The 17,639-nt window shown below is 43.0% G+C and overlaps 1 protein-coding gene across 1 annotated transcript in view; it reads right to left on the reverse strand.

The window, feature by feature from the left end:
- msh3 (mutS homolog 3 (E. coli)) overlaps positions 1 to 17,639 on the reverse strand; it is a 111,208-nt gene that overhangs the window by 69,615 nt on the left and 23,954 nt on the right. The window contains exons 9-13 of the mRNA XM_088910961.1: positions 16,717 to 16,832; positions 12,501 to 12,615; positions 9,225 to 9,309; positions 8,477 to 8,586; positions 3,820 to 3,952 (exon numbers count right to left, since the gene is read on the reverse strand). Of these exons, the coding sequence (XP_088767087.1) occupies positions 3,820 to 3,952; positions 8,477 to 8,586; positions 9,225 to 9,309; positions 12,501 to 12,615; positions 16,717 to 16,832 (559 nt within the window). The remainder of the gene's footprint in view (positions 1 to 3,819; positions 3,953 to 8,476; positions 8,587 to 9,224; positions 9,310 to 12,500; positions 12,616 to 16,716; positions 16,833 to 17,639) is intronic.

The following is a 17,639-nucleotide window of genomic DNA, read 5'->3' on the forward strand; positions in this document are numbered from 1 at the left end:
AATGAGTGAGGTAACGAAAGACAATGCTTTTCGTGAGAAACAATTTGTGCCTGAAAGAATCTCTCTGGCAGGGCTGCCTTCCAGCTCTCTTAATTCCTACAGAATGAGGAATTCATTATATACTGCAGAAACAGCTTCAAACAATTAGACTAAAATTTATTATAAGTAAAAAGAGTACTGTACATCTTTATACAAGTCACCATCTGCATTTGTACAAATGAACTGTTGCACGATTTTTTGTTAGAGTACCACAATTAGAAATTAAAATTCAGTGAAGCCTGCAATCCCACATTCTTCATAAATATGTACAGTTATGGAAATACTTCCTAATCCTCTGCACATATTAGGCTGTAGTATGTCATGTAACTGAAGTAAAACAATATTTACATCTTTTACTTCTGTCATATCGCAAATTAAAAACTGAGGTTAGATGCCACAGTTCAGAATCCAAACATTGACAGAAAAAATATTAACTGATTAATATCTGTAGTTTTAATTTTGTATAGTTTGAAATGGGTGGGATGCTGATGCAGAGATTAGAATTGGTGCCTTGCAGTGTTGAGGTCCTGAATTCAATTCCTGGGGTACTATCTGTGTGGAGTTTGTATGTTCTCCCTGTGTTCGCATGGGTGTCCTCCAGGTGCTCTGGTTTCCTCCCACAGTCCAAAGACATAACGGTAGGTGAACTGGCTTCTGGAAAAACTGGCCTGTTCCTGTGACGGACTGACGTCCTGTCCAGAGTGTACCCTCCCTTGTGCCCACTATTTGCTGGGATAAGCACTGATTCTTTCTCAACCATGTACTGGATGAAGTGGTTAGAAAATTAATGGAAGGAAGGTTAGTTTGAACCACCATTATCAATATACCATAGTATGCAAAAGTATGGGCACCTCTGCTCAAATTGCATGTTTTACAGCTCTAAGTGAAAAGAAGTTAACACAATCTCTGCAGGGTACAAACTTAAACAAGACATATTTCTGCACATTTAATGCACAATTAGTATTAAAATTGCTGAATTTAACAGATTGAAAAAAAATAAAACACTGAATGTGGCATGTGCAAACGTTTGGGCACCCTTTCAGGTGGAGCAGTGGCTCTGTGGCTCAGGATCTGCGCCTGTGGCTGGAAGGTTGCCAGTTCAAATCCCGCAGCTGGCAGAGGAATTCTACTCCGTTGTGCCCCTGAGCAAGGCCCTTAACCCCAATTGCTCCAGGGGCACTGTACAATGGCAGACCCTGCGCTCTGACCCCAGGCTCTCTCCCTATCTGTGTCTCATGGAGAGCAAGCTGGGGTATTTGAAAAGATGAATTCCTAATGCAAGAAATTGTATAGGGCTAATAAAGTGATGTTGTTGTTGATGTTGTTGTTGTTGATTCATTTAAGGCCTCAAAACTTGATTGACTTGTTGTTGCCTTAAATTAAGCCAAGTGAAGACAATTCCAGAGTTGGATAAATACTCTGACCCTTCTAACCTCTCGGAATGCTGTGCCATTGTTGTGCTCCTGGTTGGTGTTTCTAGGGGAAACTTCAAAGGAAACACTATTCCCTCGAGAGCAGAGCAGAGCTCTTTCATTCCTGAATCTTCTAGTCTTCAATCTTCATGAGATGGCATTTGTAAGTACAAAAGCCAGGTGACTAATGGGGTGAGGCCACATTTTATCTGAGGACCTCATCCAGATGATTCTTGAAGTTCAACAAGATGATTAGATAGTCTGCTCCCGACTCTCACAACATGGGAAAGAAGTCGTGCCCTCTGGTTCGTTTCCCATTGTTCACTCCGAAGAACTCCACTGGGTTGACTTTGTCAATGCCTTTGAGGATTTTAACCGCTGGTGTCCGGTCTCATCATAATGTTCTCTCTTCAAGACTGACAAAGTCCAGCTCCTCCAGCCTGTCAGTGCAGGAAGTTCCCTTCAGCCCCAGAATGCATCTGGTCGCCCTCCTCTGTGTGATTCCACAGCACCAATAGCTTTTCTTTAACACGGTGACCAAAACAACATCATAATCTATTCTATGCATATCCCGTACAATTACTACATAACATCCATCAATACAAATTCTGTTCTTAAGTTTAGAGCCTAACTTTTTGTTTGCCATTTTAATTGCTTCCCTATGTCTTATTTAATCTTGCCAACACTGAAGTAATAATATGCAAAACCTGACCTTTTTAAATGTGATGCCTCAAGAGCTAATTCTGAAATGCTCCTTCTGAAGCAAAGGCGGGTGTCCATTAAATAGCTGCGAGTCACGCCCTTCTCTCTACTCCAGGAGGTGTAAAATGTCAATAGCGGGCATCTCCTTCCAAGAGACTCTTCAAATGGGGGCAATTATAGATCCTCCTAGCAACAAGGGCAGAGTGAAGATGCCATGTTCCAGGTCACACAAAGAGTGAGAAACCTGGCTGTTTCTTTTTCTTATCTCCAGCACAGGCTGACAATGGCTTTTCTTTACCAGCGTTCCCCTTTTCCAGGTCTGCCACGTCACACTTCACATTGGAGATAATTCTCCCAGATAATCTGCCCAGACACAAGAACTGCCAACGGAGCAGGATTATGAGACATAAATAAATGTATGTGCTAAATGCTGACACACTGATGCATGTTTTTACTCCATCAAGATCAGACCACTTCCTTCTACTGCATCTTGAGCTCTGTACTTCTAGAACTCTGCAGCTGTTTGCGGACTAAAACTGTCCTACATCCACACATCCTATGTAATCTGCTCTGGTTCTGTGTGGACTTTAAGGTTCTCCTGCTCATGTACAAGCCCCTCAGCGGCCTACTGCGCGAGTGTAGTCTACCTCTTAGCCCGAGATCTGTGGATTCCACTTTCTTTCTCTACCAAAGACCAGGCTCCACACAGCAGGCGAGAGAACTTCTCATGTGCAGCACCACATCCACGAAGCCCACTGCCCAGATCCACTCAAAACTTTACTTCCGCTCTGGGTTTCACAAAGCGCATTTGCCGAGATCCATCCCCCACTTTCCGATTGCCTACGTTGTATATAGCACGTGCTACTGTACAGCTCTTTGCGTTTGTTTTAAATTGCTCTTACTGTAAAATGAAATCATATTAAGAGCAGGAAACTAAGAAATTAACCAGGAACAAATCGAATCACACCCACAACCCTCCCTTCGACAGACGTCATCACTTAAGTGCACAATTTCCAGTGCCCTCAAGATATTGACAGGATATAGCACTGATTTCCAATTATAAAGACAAAGGGGTTATAAAAGACATTATATATTATAAAGACAAAGCAGGAATCATTGGCCTTCTAACACAACTTTAAAATACCCAGCGCAAAACCTTTTTAAAGCCATTACTAGACTAGAGAGTTTTAAAGGAATAATTTGGGCCTATGCTGAATTATTAAATCTACTAATTATGGAGCAGGAAGGATAAAACAACACTCCTGACGTAGAAGAAAAGGCAACCAGTTGTGTTCCACAAAGGAAAAATGACACAAGACGCAGCATTTAACCTTGTTTTTAGCTCATCGAATTTGAACCTGCTGATGGTACGGCACTTATCCGTAGTGTGGATACCTGCAGAAAAGCTTTAAAATAGCATTTTCAGGTTGTACTTCACCTCATGCTGAAAATGATACCCTGAAGTATATTTCTTTGATTGGGCAGTGATGTGACCAACGTGATCTTGTGAGCAGTGACCATGCCTGGTCAGCTGGTGCAATGGGGCTCCCTTCTCTACCGTGAAGAGCTTCGCCTGTTCCAGGGCAGTGGCCACTCGAGCTTTCAGGAGACCTGGACAACAATCGGCATGGCTGTCACCTGCCCTGGCCTCAGCAGCGGGCCTTACCTTCTTGTGATAGATGCTGCAGATGCCCCTCTCCAGGTCTGGCAGTCTGCCGAGCAGGTTTCGGACCGCGGGCAGAGCACTGGACTCGGACGAGAGGATTTCTGCCACGGCGTCCTGGCGCGTTCCGATCTCCCTGCGAGAAGACGCACGTTAGCCGGAGAGTCAGAACCAGCCGAACACGGGCTGCCCAGACCGCCAGGTGGCTGTCACAGGGAGACCGAGTGAGGTGGTCCAGTTCACAGCCAGCAATACTGTCTCATTGCACTGAAATACTTTGTTGCTTTTTACAGGAATTACAATGCACATCACGTATCCCTGCAGCAAAAAATTGAAAACGGAAACCACAGACCCGAGCCTACATGGAGAGTGATCACAATTTCTGCTGCAAGCCAGGTGCTAGCCCTGCCTGGAATACAATGAGGAAAGCACAGTGAAGATCTAAGCATCTCGCCTTAAAGGTGCTGTTTTTAAAATCAGCCCATGCTCATGTTCCTGCTTTTTCTTTAAAAGAAACATAACCCAAAGGTTTCCTTCAGCCTCCACAGGGTAGAACAGAGTTCAAGGCAGTAAACAGATGGGGGCCAGTGCTGCTGTTACTCCAGCTAACGGTGCAAAGACTATGAGCTTCATTACCACAGTTCCTAGCACTGACTTTCCCAGAGTTAGTTTGTATTGTGCTGGAAGAGTCACTTCACACAGTAAATCTAAGCAGCAGTGCAGAAACGTAGCTTCTAATTTAGAGAAATGAGAACAGACTATGCAATTAACCATTTAATGAACAATAACCTAGAAAACTCCAGAACACACTATTAACTTACTATACTGCTCACTGTGACAGCTACCACACATTTACAGGTCTTGTTTTTGGGAGCTGCAAAGGGGGTGGAGTCAATCCATTAACTTTCACTATTTAATCACTTATTTGTGGAAAGTCTCTTATTTCTGGTCAGGCTCACGGGCAACCAAAGCCAACCCTAGGATTTCATCCAGGACAGACACACCTATCGACCACAGGACACATACACACGTACCAGAAATAATCGGCAGGAATCGCTCGTTATATTGGAACTGAGTGCTGACTACTGCAGGTTTGTCTGCAAGTAATTGGGAGTTTATATTTTTAAAAACTCCCCACAGTTTGGAAATCTGATGGATACCAGCAGATACCATAAAATTCACAACACTAAAACATTTTACAGATCTTAAGGTCAAACAATATTAACAAAGCTCTCTTATTGATATTTGTAGTCTGAATGCTAAAAGATATTTGGATTGCTACATTGGATTGCTATCTCCAATTTCAGTGCATTTGTGGAGCATTTTTACAGGCTTCAGATCTCACTAACACTACCTAAGAGAGCTGCAACCAATAATGATTAAAAGGAACTGTACATTTGTTTCATTTATAATAATAAAGACTTTAAAAGTGGCTTCTCAAAGGACTTGACAGAACAAAAAAAATTTATACAGCAAGAGGAGATAGTAGGTGAGGGGTTTAGAATGTAGTAGGAAAGCAAATGGTCAGATAAAGGACCAGTTAAGTAAAAGCCCTGCAGAGACTTGTAGGTGAGCATGAGAATATTGAAGTCGATATGAAACCTGACTGGAAACTGGTGCAAGGACTCCAGGACAGGAGTAATGTGATCACTTGCACTAGACCTGGTCGGGATTCTGGCTGCCCAGTTCTGGACATATTGTAGTTTGTTCAGTCTGAATTTAGATAATCCAGTCAAAAGAGTGTTATAGTAATCAATATGAGAGAAAATGAATATGTTGACCATCTTTTCAGAAACAGCGACATAGTCTTGTGATATTTCTGAGGTGGAAGAATGATATTTTGACAAGATCTTACACATGTGGGTCAATCGTCAAGCTTGGATCAACTATCACTCTCATGTTCTTCAATTTAGATGAAAACTGAAGTGCAGTACCAGCCACAGATGGAGTTACTGCATTGGTTCTACAGAGATGATGGGGGCTTCCTGAGAAGCATGACTTCAGTCTTGTTACAGTTTAGAGAAGGACATTTTGAGTCATACTGTACATGGTTTTTATGTCAGAGATGCAATTAGAAAAAAAAGAGGCAGCCACATCAGTGTCAGGTTTAGTACAGATGTAGATTTAAGTATCGTTAGCATAGAAATCATCATTTAGACCATGTGATCTTAACAGATGACCAAGTGGGAACATGTAAACCAAGTATAGAGCCATGAGGAACACCAGACTTAATGAGTAAAAATTTCAGAACTGGAACCACCAAGAGAGACAAAGTGACAGCAATCAGTAAGGTAAGGCTTGAACCACCTAAGAGCAGTGTCAGAAACTCCAAACACAGTCTCAGGATGAGAAAGTAAGATATCCTGTCAAAAGCAGCACTGAGGTCAAGAATAAGGTTAGAAAGAAAACCAGAATAAAAAGCTATAAACAGATCATTAATTACTTTAACCAGGGCAGTATCTGTGCTGTGTAGTTGTCAGATGCAAAATTGGACGGGTTTGAAGAGGTTATTTGCAATAAGATGGTTATTTAACTGAATTGTAACAGTGCGTTCCAAAATTGTTTGCAAGAAAGTGTGGTTAAGCCATATTTTTTTTTTAACAGATTTGCTTTTATTTTTTTTTTTGTAACAGGGGTTACCGCAGCACTTTTGAAGGCTATTGGTACCACACCTTGGCTCAAGGACTTTGTAAAGTTAATCTCTCATGCCATTAGACATTAGTGACTTGACATTACCCAGCAACAGCACAGAACTGTGCAGCACCGTCAGAGTAGGATTCAGATTAGATCTATATAGACAAGAGAAACCCCAGACCTCCAGGGGGTGTTAACTGCCTGGTCAGGCACTGTGAGGCTCGCAGCCTGTCAGATGACAAATGGCTCTGTAGCTCTTCCATGCTAAACCACAGAAGAAGGCTGCCGACTGTCTATTACACCACAAGCTACATGCTGATCTTCTCAAGTAACATGTGGTCAGTGAAGCAGAAATATATATGAAGGAACTGAATCACTGTCTTGTCTCTCTTTAACCTTGATTTGTGCTTAAGTGGTTTCTGCACATTCCAAAGCAGAAGCCCTTAATCTTCTCCCTGTTAATGATGTGGTCACCGCATCAACGTCCCATATCAAATACAAGTCCAGCCTGTGGGTGGAAACCGATACTCCAGCGATTCGAGTGGGGAGCTGTGTCAGCGTGTAAGCTGCCAAGCTTCAAGCACAGCTTAACTCTGCCCCGAAAAGCAGAAAGAAAGAAAAACATTTTGGCTGGAGAGTCTACAAGTATTTTCCTTCATTTATACCTTTCAGTATGGTATTAATCTATACTTTCTCCTTCAAATCTTATCATTCTTATCACTCTTGCAGTGCTCCCTTAGAAAAACACCATTTTGTTTTTGCATTAGTTGCTTCAAATTGAACACAGCAGTAAATACAATCTCATCATCTCATCTCAAGTCTGAGACCTCTGATCCTGCAACAGTTATGAAACCGAAGAAATATCAAATGATCAAAGAGCCAAAGACTGCAACCTAGAGACACAACCATCAGAAGTTACAAAGCGACTGAATGAAAAGATAATCAAACACTTGGGTAGCATCTCTTCATCACATCCAACAAGACCACAACTCATCACAGAGGAGTGCTGGGAGAACAATCAATGGCAGACAAACAACCGAACAGAGGGCAGAGGGACTTCAGGTAGACCACATTTATGACCACCACACAATGCACCACAGATTTCTGCAGTGCCTTCAACCAGATAGGACCTCAAAGGCACGATACAGCCATGCAAAGTAACACCTGAAGACTTGCAAATGTGCCACTGGATGTTTTTAATGGACATGGTGTGGATCGAGCACCTCTTTGTAAAGACAGCCCAGTGACCAACACCACCACACTGGGGCACGGATGTGGAAAGCTGGTGATAGACAGGAGACTGCTGACAGCCCCACTGGAAGCAGCCACCTGCTTTTCATCAGATGAACCCCACTGCCGATCCGATGTGAGGGATGTTTGTCATGAAGTAATTTGGCCCATGGCAACAGGAAACCGTGTGTGAAAACTACAAATCCCACCAGCTATTTCTGACATCATGGACAGAAGCTCGCAGAATTACTGCTCCTTCAGCACGCTCCAAAATCGGCAGCTGTGACAGAACCCTTGAAAAACTTGAAAACAAACACTTGACACAGGAGGCAGATGCTTCAAGGAAAGGTGTGAGTGGGCATATTTCTTTTACCTAGCAGTTATGAAAGAAATGAAAGAAATACAATTAACAGCACGGCTATAAATATGAAACACAAAAATCTGGGTCTTAGGAGTTAATGCAAAGGCTGTCAGAAAACAGCAAAACATCTCTACATCTTTTGCACATTTTAAGAACCATTTCTGATCATAACAAATTACTTTTATCTGCAGTATAGTGAATAAAAAGCAATGATTATAAGCAGCAGGGTTGGAAAGCAGCCCGCAGGTGTATTGTGAAGTTATCAGATGAACTGTAGTGCAGTTGAGTTCAACACCCCGGCGCTTGTCTGTTTAGCTGTGGCTGACAAGGGCTCCTGCTATATCGGACAGACTAGCACAGCGATTATTACAGGAGTCTAATACACCCAACCACAAAAACTAGAGGTTCTGCTTAAAGCTTTTTACATGGACTTACTCAGCCGATCTCAAAGGTTGTGTCACCCACTTCTTCATCAGTCTTTTGCCAAAAGGAGTCTGGGTATGATCCATCACCCAGAGAAGGCTGCCCTTTGTCTTCCTGTCCGTCTGCAGAAAACGGGACAGGTTGACCGTTAGTGTGGAGTTGCTCTAACTCGATGGAGAGAGCAAGGACACTATCACCGGTGGGTGTAGCAGTGACCACACCCAGGGAATGGTTAATTGTAGGACAACCATGGACAAACACAGAGTTTCTGTGCATCTTTCACATGTCCCTTGTCTGTGACATCAGGCAAAGACTGGAGACCGTTTTATTCTAATGGCGATCAACATTTTAAGATCTTTATCCAAGGCAAAGTTACTCTTGAACCCCTGAGCAATCATTTTAGGGCCACTCTCCTGGTCACAAGTCCCAAACCACTCTGTGAAGCGTCACAGTCACTCACAAAGAGAAGACACGCCAAAAAATGCAGGAAACAGCCTCTTCCGTTCATGGGAGTTTATCCACAGGGCCAGACTTGCTTCACAGCGTCAGCAACTGATCGGAATTGTTCAACAGTGCAAACCTAGTTAGGTACCAAGAAGGGGAGAGCAGCTTTTTGTTCTTAACTTCTAGCTGCTTGAATACGCAGACGAATTTCATCTGAAACTCCGAAGGGGGCGGGGGTGAGCAGTGTTTTTTAAAAAGCGCCGAACTCCCTGGCCGAAGCGCGTGGCCCAACTCCCCCAGGGACAGCTGCACCTACCTGGTTGTGCAGAATCTCCAGGTTCTTCATGGTGGTGGCGCTCAGCGTCATGTACTCGGCTTCACTGGAGAGCTGCCTGAAGGAGCTGTGGGTGTACAGAGAGAGACCAATCAAGGCCTGCTCACTTCACTCACATCCAATATATTCGGATATTCAGAACGGAGAATACATCAGGACATTCATAATATTACACTGCCAGCTTTCATTAATTATCCTGTAAGACAAAGGCTGGCACAGACGGCTAAAAAAAATAAGAGCTACATTAAGCAGCATGGTGGCGCAATGCTTAGCTATGCTTGAGCCCTGGGTTCGATTCCTGGGGTGTTGTCTGTGTGGAGTTTGTATATTCTAACCATGTTAGCGTGAGTTTCCCCTGGGTACTGCAGTTTCCTCCCACAGCCCAAAGACTGGCATATCAATTGCTTTTGGAAGAAAACTGGCTTTGGTGTGAGTGTGTGCATGTCTGTGTCTGCCCTGCGATGGACTGGTGTCCCATCCAGAGGGTAGCCTGCCAGTTACAGGCTCCACGACCTGTACTGGATAAGCGGACCAGTAAAACGAACGGATGGAGCCACATTAAGCTATCATTATGTCTCACGTATTCTGACATTCTGAAATCACATTTTAAAAGTTTGTTTTCCTAAATGCATAAAGTCTCCAATATAAAATACCTACAGCACCTGCAGCTAATTAGTAAACAGATTTTACTATGATTTTTAACCATTTGTTAATACACTACACGAGTCATGAAAGGTACGGATTGCACCAATCATGTAGAAATGTTCATAAATGCAAAAATATCCAGTTAACTTCAAGCATCAATTTTATCTTCAGTCCTCAAGGAAATATTTTGGGTTAGAAATAACAGGATGCCTTTTAGATTATCTAACCTGTTTGGTAGTTTGGACTTAACTGATCCGACACTTTCTTGAAAGGAACCAGTAAACCTGCTTCAGCCGCCTAGCTGGGTAACTTGCCCAGACTCCCACAAAGCTCTGGGTAAAGAAACGCTTCGGTTTAGTTTCCACTTGTGCCCTTCTGTTTGTACTTCTCTGGTCATCGTGATAAGGCCCACTGGGCTGACTCTGTCGATGCCTTTGAGGATTTTGTGTTGTGCGATTCAGGACCCCTGACAATCTTCACTTTCCAAGAGTAGAAAGGTTAAATTCCTCCAGCCTCTCGGTGCAGGTAATTACCTTAAGCCTCAGAATGCGCCTAGTCACTCTTTTCAGAACCAACTGCAGAGCAGTGATATTATTTCTATAACATGGTGACCAATATTGTACACGATGCTCTAAACAAGGCCTTATGAGTACATTAAACAATTTTAACGCAGCACAATGCATTCATATTTTTATCTCTAACAATACTGACTAATCCCCATCATCTGATTTCTGTATTGGTAATCCTACGGTTCAGTTCCAATGCACATTTAGATTCTACACATGCATAGTTTTCATCTCATCTTTTTCACAGATTCTGCTAAAATGTCATCAAATTTCCAGGCCCCAGAGGCTTGCTAGAGCATCAACCGAGACACTGCAGCAGCAGCAGTGACGTGGGAAGGCGTCATTCTCCGCAGGGAATCTCCCTGCAGCTGTCTGGGCTGAGATGCAGGTGCCACAAGCTGGGTGTTAACTGTTACTACCAGACAGAGCGCACCGTCAGATCTGAGGAATCTGTTGAGCCGAAGGGACTGGAGCAGTCACATTTCAGCCTTTCTTTAAACACAGGCTGTCAGTAACCTTCAACAGAAAACGGTATTTCACAGCATGACAACCTCACTCAGGAAGGCCAGCGATAATCAGTTTATAAATTTAGTTAAGAGTGCTTCTGACATACAGCATGTGAAGAATAAGGACAACTGACTGTTATAACAGATCAAATGTACAGAATTTACAAGACAAATATATATATATATTTAAACCCATTAACAATCTACTGGTATTATTATAGTTTATTTCAAATATCTGCTTAACAAGTGGTAGCTTCTTGCCTTCTTTGTTTGGAGACTGCAAGGATAATCCCTGCCCAAAGAGGGCACTCTGGGCGTTATTCAAATTCCCCTTGCCAGGTATTAAACCACACTTGGCCAGTGTGAAGCAGAGACACATAAAGTGCCTTGAACTGCTCAAATGCAGAACTGTCCATTGCAAAATGAATGTCCAGGACCCCTCCTAGTTAGTTTTAAAGAATTCCTAACTGTACTGTAAGTATGCAAATAAACACTACAGCGATTAAGTGAACAGCATGAGAATAATATTTTAAAATCGGTACATGGACGTTGCGTGGACACAAAAGCTATTTACCCAGAAGAAATAATCCTGAAGAGGAGATGCAGATCACATATGTGCCTGCACAACCATAATAAAACTATCCTTTCGTATGACTGTGACAGACTACAGCAAAATGGACAGCTCGCGCAATGCAGAATTTAGGACTCTTTGTTAATTCCATTTCCCCAACATCAGCAGCATTAACAGTAACATTGCGTCACTGTAACCCTCATCCCCATCTACCCTGCTTGTTCAGGGCCTGTGCACAAACACGCTCTCTACCAACTTGCACTCCACACCACAAAGAAGATAAACCTGTACTGTCCAACAGACCGCTGGGGGGCACACTCTTCACTCTTCACACGAGCTTTATGGCGTGACAGTTTCTAATCTCCTGCAAGATCTAAGCTCTCATGTGTTGATCCCCTCTCAGGGAACACTACACGGTCATTCTCCATTTTCCAACTCATTCACACCTCCACAGCATCCGGAGTCATCAGTATCTCTCCTGCCCTCAACCAGGCTACTGCATGTGTACCAGCCAGCTCATCACCTGCTGCTGCCAGAGTCTCTCCTGCCCTCAACCAGGCTGCTGCATGTGTACCAGCACCTCCACCTCTTAGCCATACTGCTTCTTTGGCAACTGCAGCTGTCAACCTCCCTGCTACTCAATAAGGCCGCTCTCCAGGTTCTCTCACAGAACCCTGGCGTGTTGCTCTTTGCGTCTCCCACCTCCACTTGACGAGAGTTAAAATGAAACAGGGCGACACACAGCTGCCACCCACCAATGTAACAACTAGCTGCACCTGTGGCCTCCCAAGTGAGCAAAGGTGCCCTGTCACAGTCATCTATTTAACTTCCTTAACTTAGATGTGCAGATTCTCAACACCAGTATATACCATCTCTTGTTCTGGTTCCCACAAATCCTTGAAGAAGTCATTCAAAGCATGTTATACCCACTACCTGATGGGTGGTACAGGAAAAAAAAAACATTACCTACCTGGTACACAGCAGCACTTTGTCCAGGTTGAACTCAATCAGGTACTTTATGACAGCTCCCAGACAGCAGATGACAGGCCTGTCCAGGCTAATTACACTGGAGAGCAACTGCGATCCTGAGAGGGAACATGCACGCAGCACCATTAACACATCTAGCAATGTGACACTTTGAGAGGATTCGCTTGCTCTGAAAAGACTAAAAACATGAAACTAAAATGTTACCAACACCACTATTAAGCTCCATCAAGAAAAATATAGAAAAAATTATATCAAGTTGCAAACGTACACGACTCTGAAATTGATCCCATCAAAACAGTTTTTTCGCAGTTTTACTTTTTGTTCCACAATATGCAGTATAAACAGCTGCAGATGTACTGGCGCAGGCCGTCTCTAACAATGTCTAACCAAATTAGTTGCTAGACAAACACAAACAGTGTTTTGTACACTTGCTTGACAAAAACTGTAGATGTGTTCAGAAAATTGCAAAAATTGTTGCTTAAACGTTTGCAGTTTCCGGTAGAGAAGGGGTTTTGATGTTTACATAGACTGCGCCACCAGCATCGTCGCAAAAAGGGGTTTGGACATTTTTACTATTGACCCGTCACGGTTTCAAATTCTGCCGTATTTTAGCTCCAGTGATATAATTCTGAAAATGTTCATCTTGCTGATATTTGGAAATCTGACAGGTTCAGAATTGTTGATCTTCATCTGAGGCCGCCGCGGCCGATAAAAACACGCGGGGGTCCTCTTCCCTTTTCCGTGAAAACAAACGCACGTGTTCGGTGTGCCCGTCTGCCAACACACATGCAAGGAGAAATGGAGAGAGGCGGCGTTAGCAAGACGGGAACAAGCAACACAATTGTTGAAAAGAAGGGGGCTTCGTCGGCTGTTTGGAAATGGGTCGGATTTTGAGAAGTCGGACCGTGAGCAGAAAACGGTCATCTGCCAACGATGTAGGGCGCCGATTTTAGCCAGAGGCGGTAATACAAGCAACCTCTTCTATCACGTAAAGACGCAACACCTACAGACTGCACAGAGCCAGTTTTCCCAAGAGTGAGCAAACTGGCGAAGAAATACTAGTGCACCTCTGCGAGGGCATTTAGCACTGGTGGCAACTTTGTGACCCGTCACAGATCTGCACTCAAGCCAGACACTGTTGACAAGCTCGTCTTTCTGGAACGTAATCTGTAACCTGAAGTACAATTTAGCAGTCTTTTTCAAATCTTTACACTAAGCAGCTGTTTGAATACTTGAGGAGTTATTACCTTAATGCTTCAATATTTTTTTAACTTATTTTTGTAATTTTATTTTGGTTTAAGAAGTATTACATATTTATGTTTATAAGAATTTTATGTATAGTTATTACATATTTATTAAATTCATGTTAATAAGTTCATTGTATTGTTTCTGCAAAATAAAAATGTTCGACTTCTACTTCAGTTCAATGTGAAATTTCACAAATACTTAAGGACCAACACAGTAGCTAACCAACAGTTAATACCACTGTACCATGGTACCAATTTTACCATGCCTATCAAGAATTAGGTTTGACTTAATTTTATTAAATTGTATGTACGTGATGTTCTATCAATCACTACTATGAGTACAGGATATTATCATGGTTGGTCAGGGTGCTCTCTTTTCACTAGAAATATTGTACAGCTCAGAAGAGTGTGCTTCACAGACATAATCAGGTAAATCTGCACTCTCCAAGTATAGACATTGCGAAAAATATGTTTAAAACTCAGAAGAACTATTTTGCTCATTTAAAGATGTCAGGGAAGATACATTCTGTACATTTGCAACCTGAAAGATTACGTAACAGGTCAAAACAATTTAAAGCAATAAAAGACCTAAACTGGGGTTGAGGGCAGCACTCCCCCCCTACTACAAGAAAAAGCTACTTATTTCTAACAGTGGTAGAGGCAACCCACAGCCTGTCCCAGAAGCACAGTGCACAGGGCAGGTCAAACCACCGCAGAGTGGAAGCACAATTTAGAGATGGCAATTAACCTCAAACCACCACAGAGTGGTGCACAAGCACAATCTAGAGATGCCAATTAACCTCAAACCACTGCAGAGTGGTGCACAAGCACAATTTAAGGATGCCAATTAACCTCAAACACCGCAGAGTGGTGCACAAGCACAATCTAGAGATGCCAATTAACCTCAAACACCGCAGAGTGGTGCACAAGCACAATCTAGAGATGCCAATTAACCTCAAACCACCGCAGAGTGGTGCACAAGCACAATCTAGAGATGCCAATTAACCTCAAACACCGCAGAGTGGTGCACAAGCACAATCTAGAGATGCCAATTAACCTCAAACCACCGCAGAGTGGTGCACAAGCACAATTTAGAGATGCCAATTAACCTCAAACCACCGCAGAGTGGTGCACAAGCACAATTAAGAGATGCCAATTAACCTCAAACCACCGCAGAGTGGTACACAAGCACAATTTAGAGATGCCAATTAACCTCAAACCACCGCAGAGTGATGCACAAGCACAATCTAGAGATGCCAATTAACCTCAAACCACCGCAGAGTGGTGCACAAGCACAATTAAGAGATGCCAATTAACCTCAAACCACCGCAGAGTGGTACACAAGCACAATTTAGAGATGCCAATTAACCTCAAACCACCGCAGAGTGATGCACAAGCACAATCTAGAGATGCCAATTAACCTCAAACCACCACAGAGTGGTGCACAAGCACAATTTAGAGATGCCAATTAACCTCAAACCACCACAGAGTGGTGCACAAGCACAATCTAGAGATGCCAATTAACCTTGCGGTGTGTCTTTGGGAGGTTGGAGGAAACCAGGACACCGTCCCTAAACGCATGAACACAAAAGAGCATGCAAACTCCACAGAAAAAGGTGATCCAGGGCAAAACTGAACTCGGGACCTAATAGACCACAGCCCAAGGCTGAGAGCAAATATTTCCTATTTTCTTTTCCCCACTCTTCTCAATGCATTCAATTCAATTTATTTTATATAGCGCCTTTCACATCAAGGTTGCCCCAAGGCACTCAACAAAGCTGTGCGACAGTACATGACATTACAATACAGAAAGAGAAAAAGCCAGAAGACGACAGAGAAGAGGAACCAAAATAAAACCTCTAGGGGTCCAAGGTCAACTGGCTGCCCAACCCCTCTAACATTATACAACTCTAAAAAAGTACTAAACAAGTACTAAATGTGGATGTACTGTCCTTGTTCCTTTGCACATTCCCAGATCTTTTTAAAACAAATTACAAGATACGGATAAAGGTTTCGTCTCACAACTGGAATAAGAAGTCATTAAACCCAAATCCCAGGATTCTTACCAGCCTTGCAGGACATGGGAGCGTGTTTTTTCTGCAAATTAACTTTTCATGGTTTCTCTGAGCACATAAACACCGATATAATTTTTTTAATGTGCATCCTTTCCTGAAATTGCTATATTAACTCAAAATATAGTGATTTTACTGCCAACTCAGAAAGACTCATTGGAAAAATCTTCTCCCTGCTGTGTACAACTATTTTGACAGTTAAATTAAAAAAAGTTTTACTTTAAGTCTTATGATATTTTTAACAGTTATAGCATAATATGTGGTGCACTACTACACGAGTGGAATTAACCGTTCATTAGAGATTTGACTTCTGAAAAAGAAGAAAATAAAATTAAGCAAAACCACCACAAAAGAAAAACCACCTTTTTTTTTTAGCTGATCGGGGTAGAGACAAACTCCTTTCCCATAAATACTTTTTTAGACAATACAACCAGAGGCACACAGAAAGATTAGACTAATGAACAATAGTTATTTTTGCACATATTTGTGAATTTACATGGACTGCAGGCCCTTAACCCCAACTGCTCCAGGGGCGCTGCATAAACGGCTGACCCTGCGCTCTGACACCAAGCTTCTCTCCCTGTCTGTGTGTCTCATGGAGAGCCAGTTGGGGTATGTGAAAAGACAAATTCCCAATACAAGAAATTGTATATGGCCAATAAAGTGATCTTATCTAATCTCTTAACTTAAGACTTGCAGCATTGCCCATCATTCTGCCAATGAGCAGGCACCACACCGTGGGGTTTGTCTTTCTATTTCTGCTCTCATCACACAGTATTTTTATTGTGAGTCATCTCCAGTTCCTTACCGCCACAGGGTCGACCCCTAGTGAAAGGCTTGGCTAACTCAGTGTAATGAATGGGGAGACGCAGGGCTTCACCTGGCTTCCCGGAAGAGGCGCCCGTGTAGAAGTCAGACACAACCTGAAGGGCTGTGCTGTACTCAAAGTGGCCGCTGTCCATGCGCTCCACACGGATCCGGTCATCGTTCTGGACACTGGAGAGGAACAAGAAGCAGAACAGAGGGCCATCAGATTCACAACGTAGCTCCAAGAAGCAGAACTTTCAGCCTTTCCGTATTGTCACAATCCCATGCCTCCAAGATCCTGACCAGACAGCACTCCAGCAAGTGTCAAAGTATCAAACAGGTTGTCTAAGAGCATTCCTCAGCATCACCACATCTTGTGGTTTTCCATCCATTCATCCAGGTTTCTTTGCAGAACCCTTCATTGAATCCCACACATTCCAAAATGTGACCTGAAATGTTTTGATCTTTTGCAGTCCTGTATTGCAAGTTAAAGTCTGCGAGCAACAATGCTACAAAAGAGATATTGCCATTTCAGAGGCCATACAAAGGAACTTATTTCCTGGCCTGAAAAAAAGTCATATTCGGACAGATTACAGGAACCCAATCTGTTTAGCGCGAGGCAGAGAAGATTATGATAGGTCTCAATTGTAACTAAGGGGGCGCCTTTGAGATCGGCAGGAGTACAGGGATCCAGAAGACAAGTGGAGATTTCATCTAGCAGCATTCAAGACGGAAAACAGTAGACACGCCTCTGCACAAAGGATTGTGGGAGTCTGGTCAACTGGTCAAAACCAATTCCAGAGGCAGCCTTCAGAAGCAGGCAAATAGAAATCTTAGATAATATTTACATAACGAAATTCTGAAGCTACTAGCAACCAAATGAGCAATACTGTCCTGTCAGCTGCAAAATACCTTTATGTTACTGTGCAGGTCTTGAAATACACCTTAAAACAGCTTACACTGGGGGACAAAACAGACTCTTAACAAGCTGCACGC

This window comes from Atractosteus spatula, chromosome 3 (genome assembly GCF_055471065.1).
Source record: "Atractosteus spatula isolate fAtrSpa1 chromosome 3, fAtrSpa1.hap1, whole genome shotgun sequence".
Classification (NCBI taxonomy): Eukaryota; Metazoa; Chordata; class Actinopteri; order Semionotiformes; family Lepisosteidae; genus Atractosteus; species Atractosteus spatula.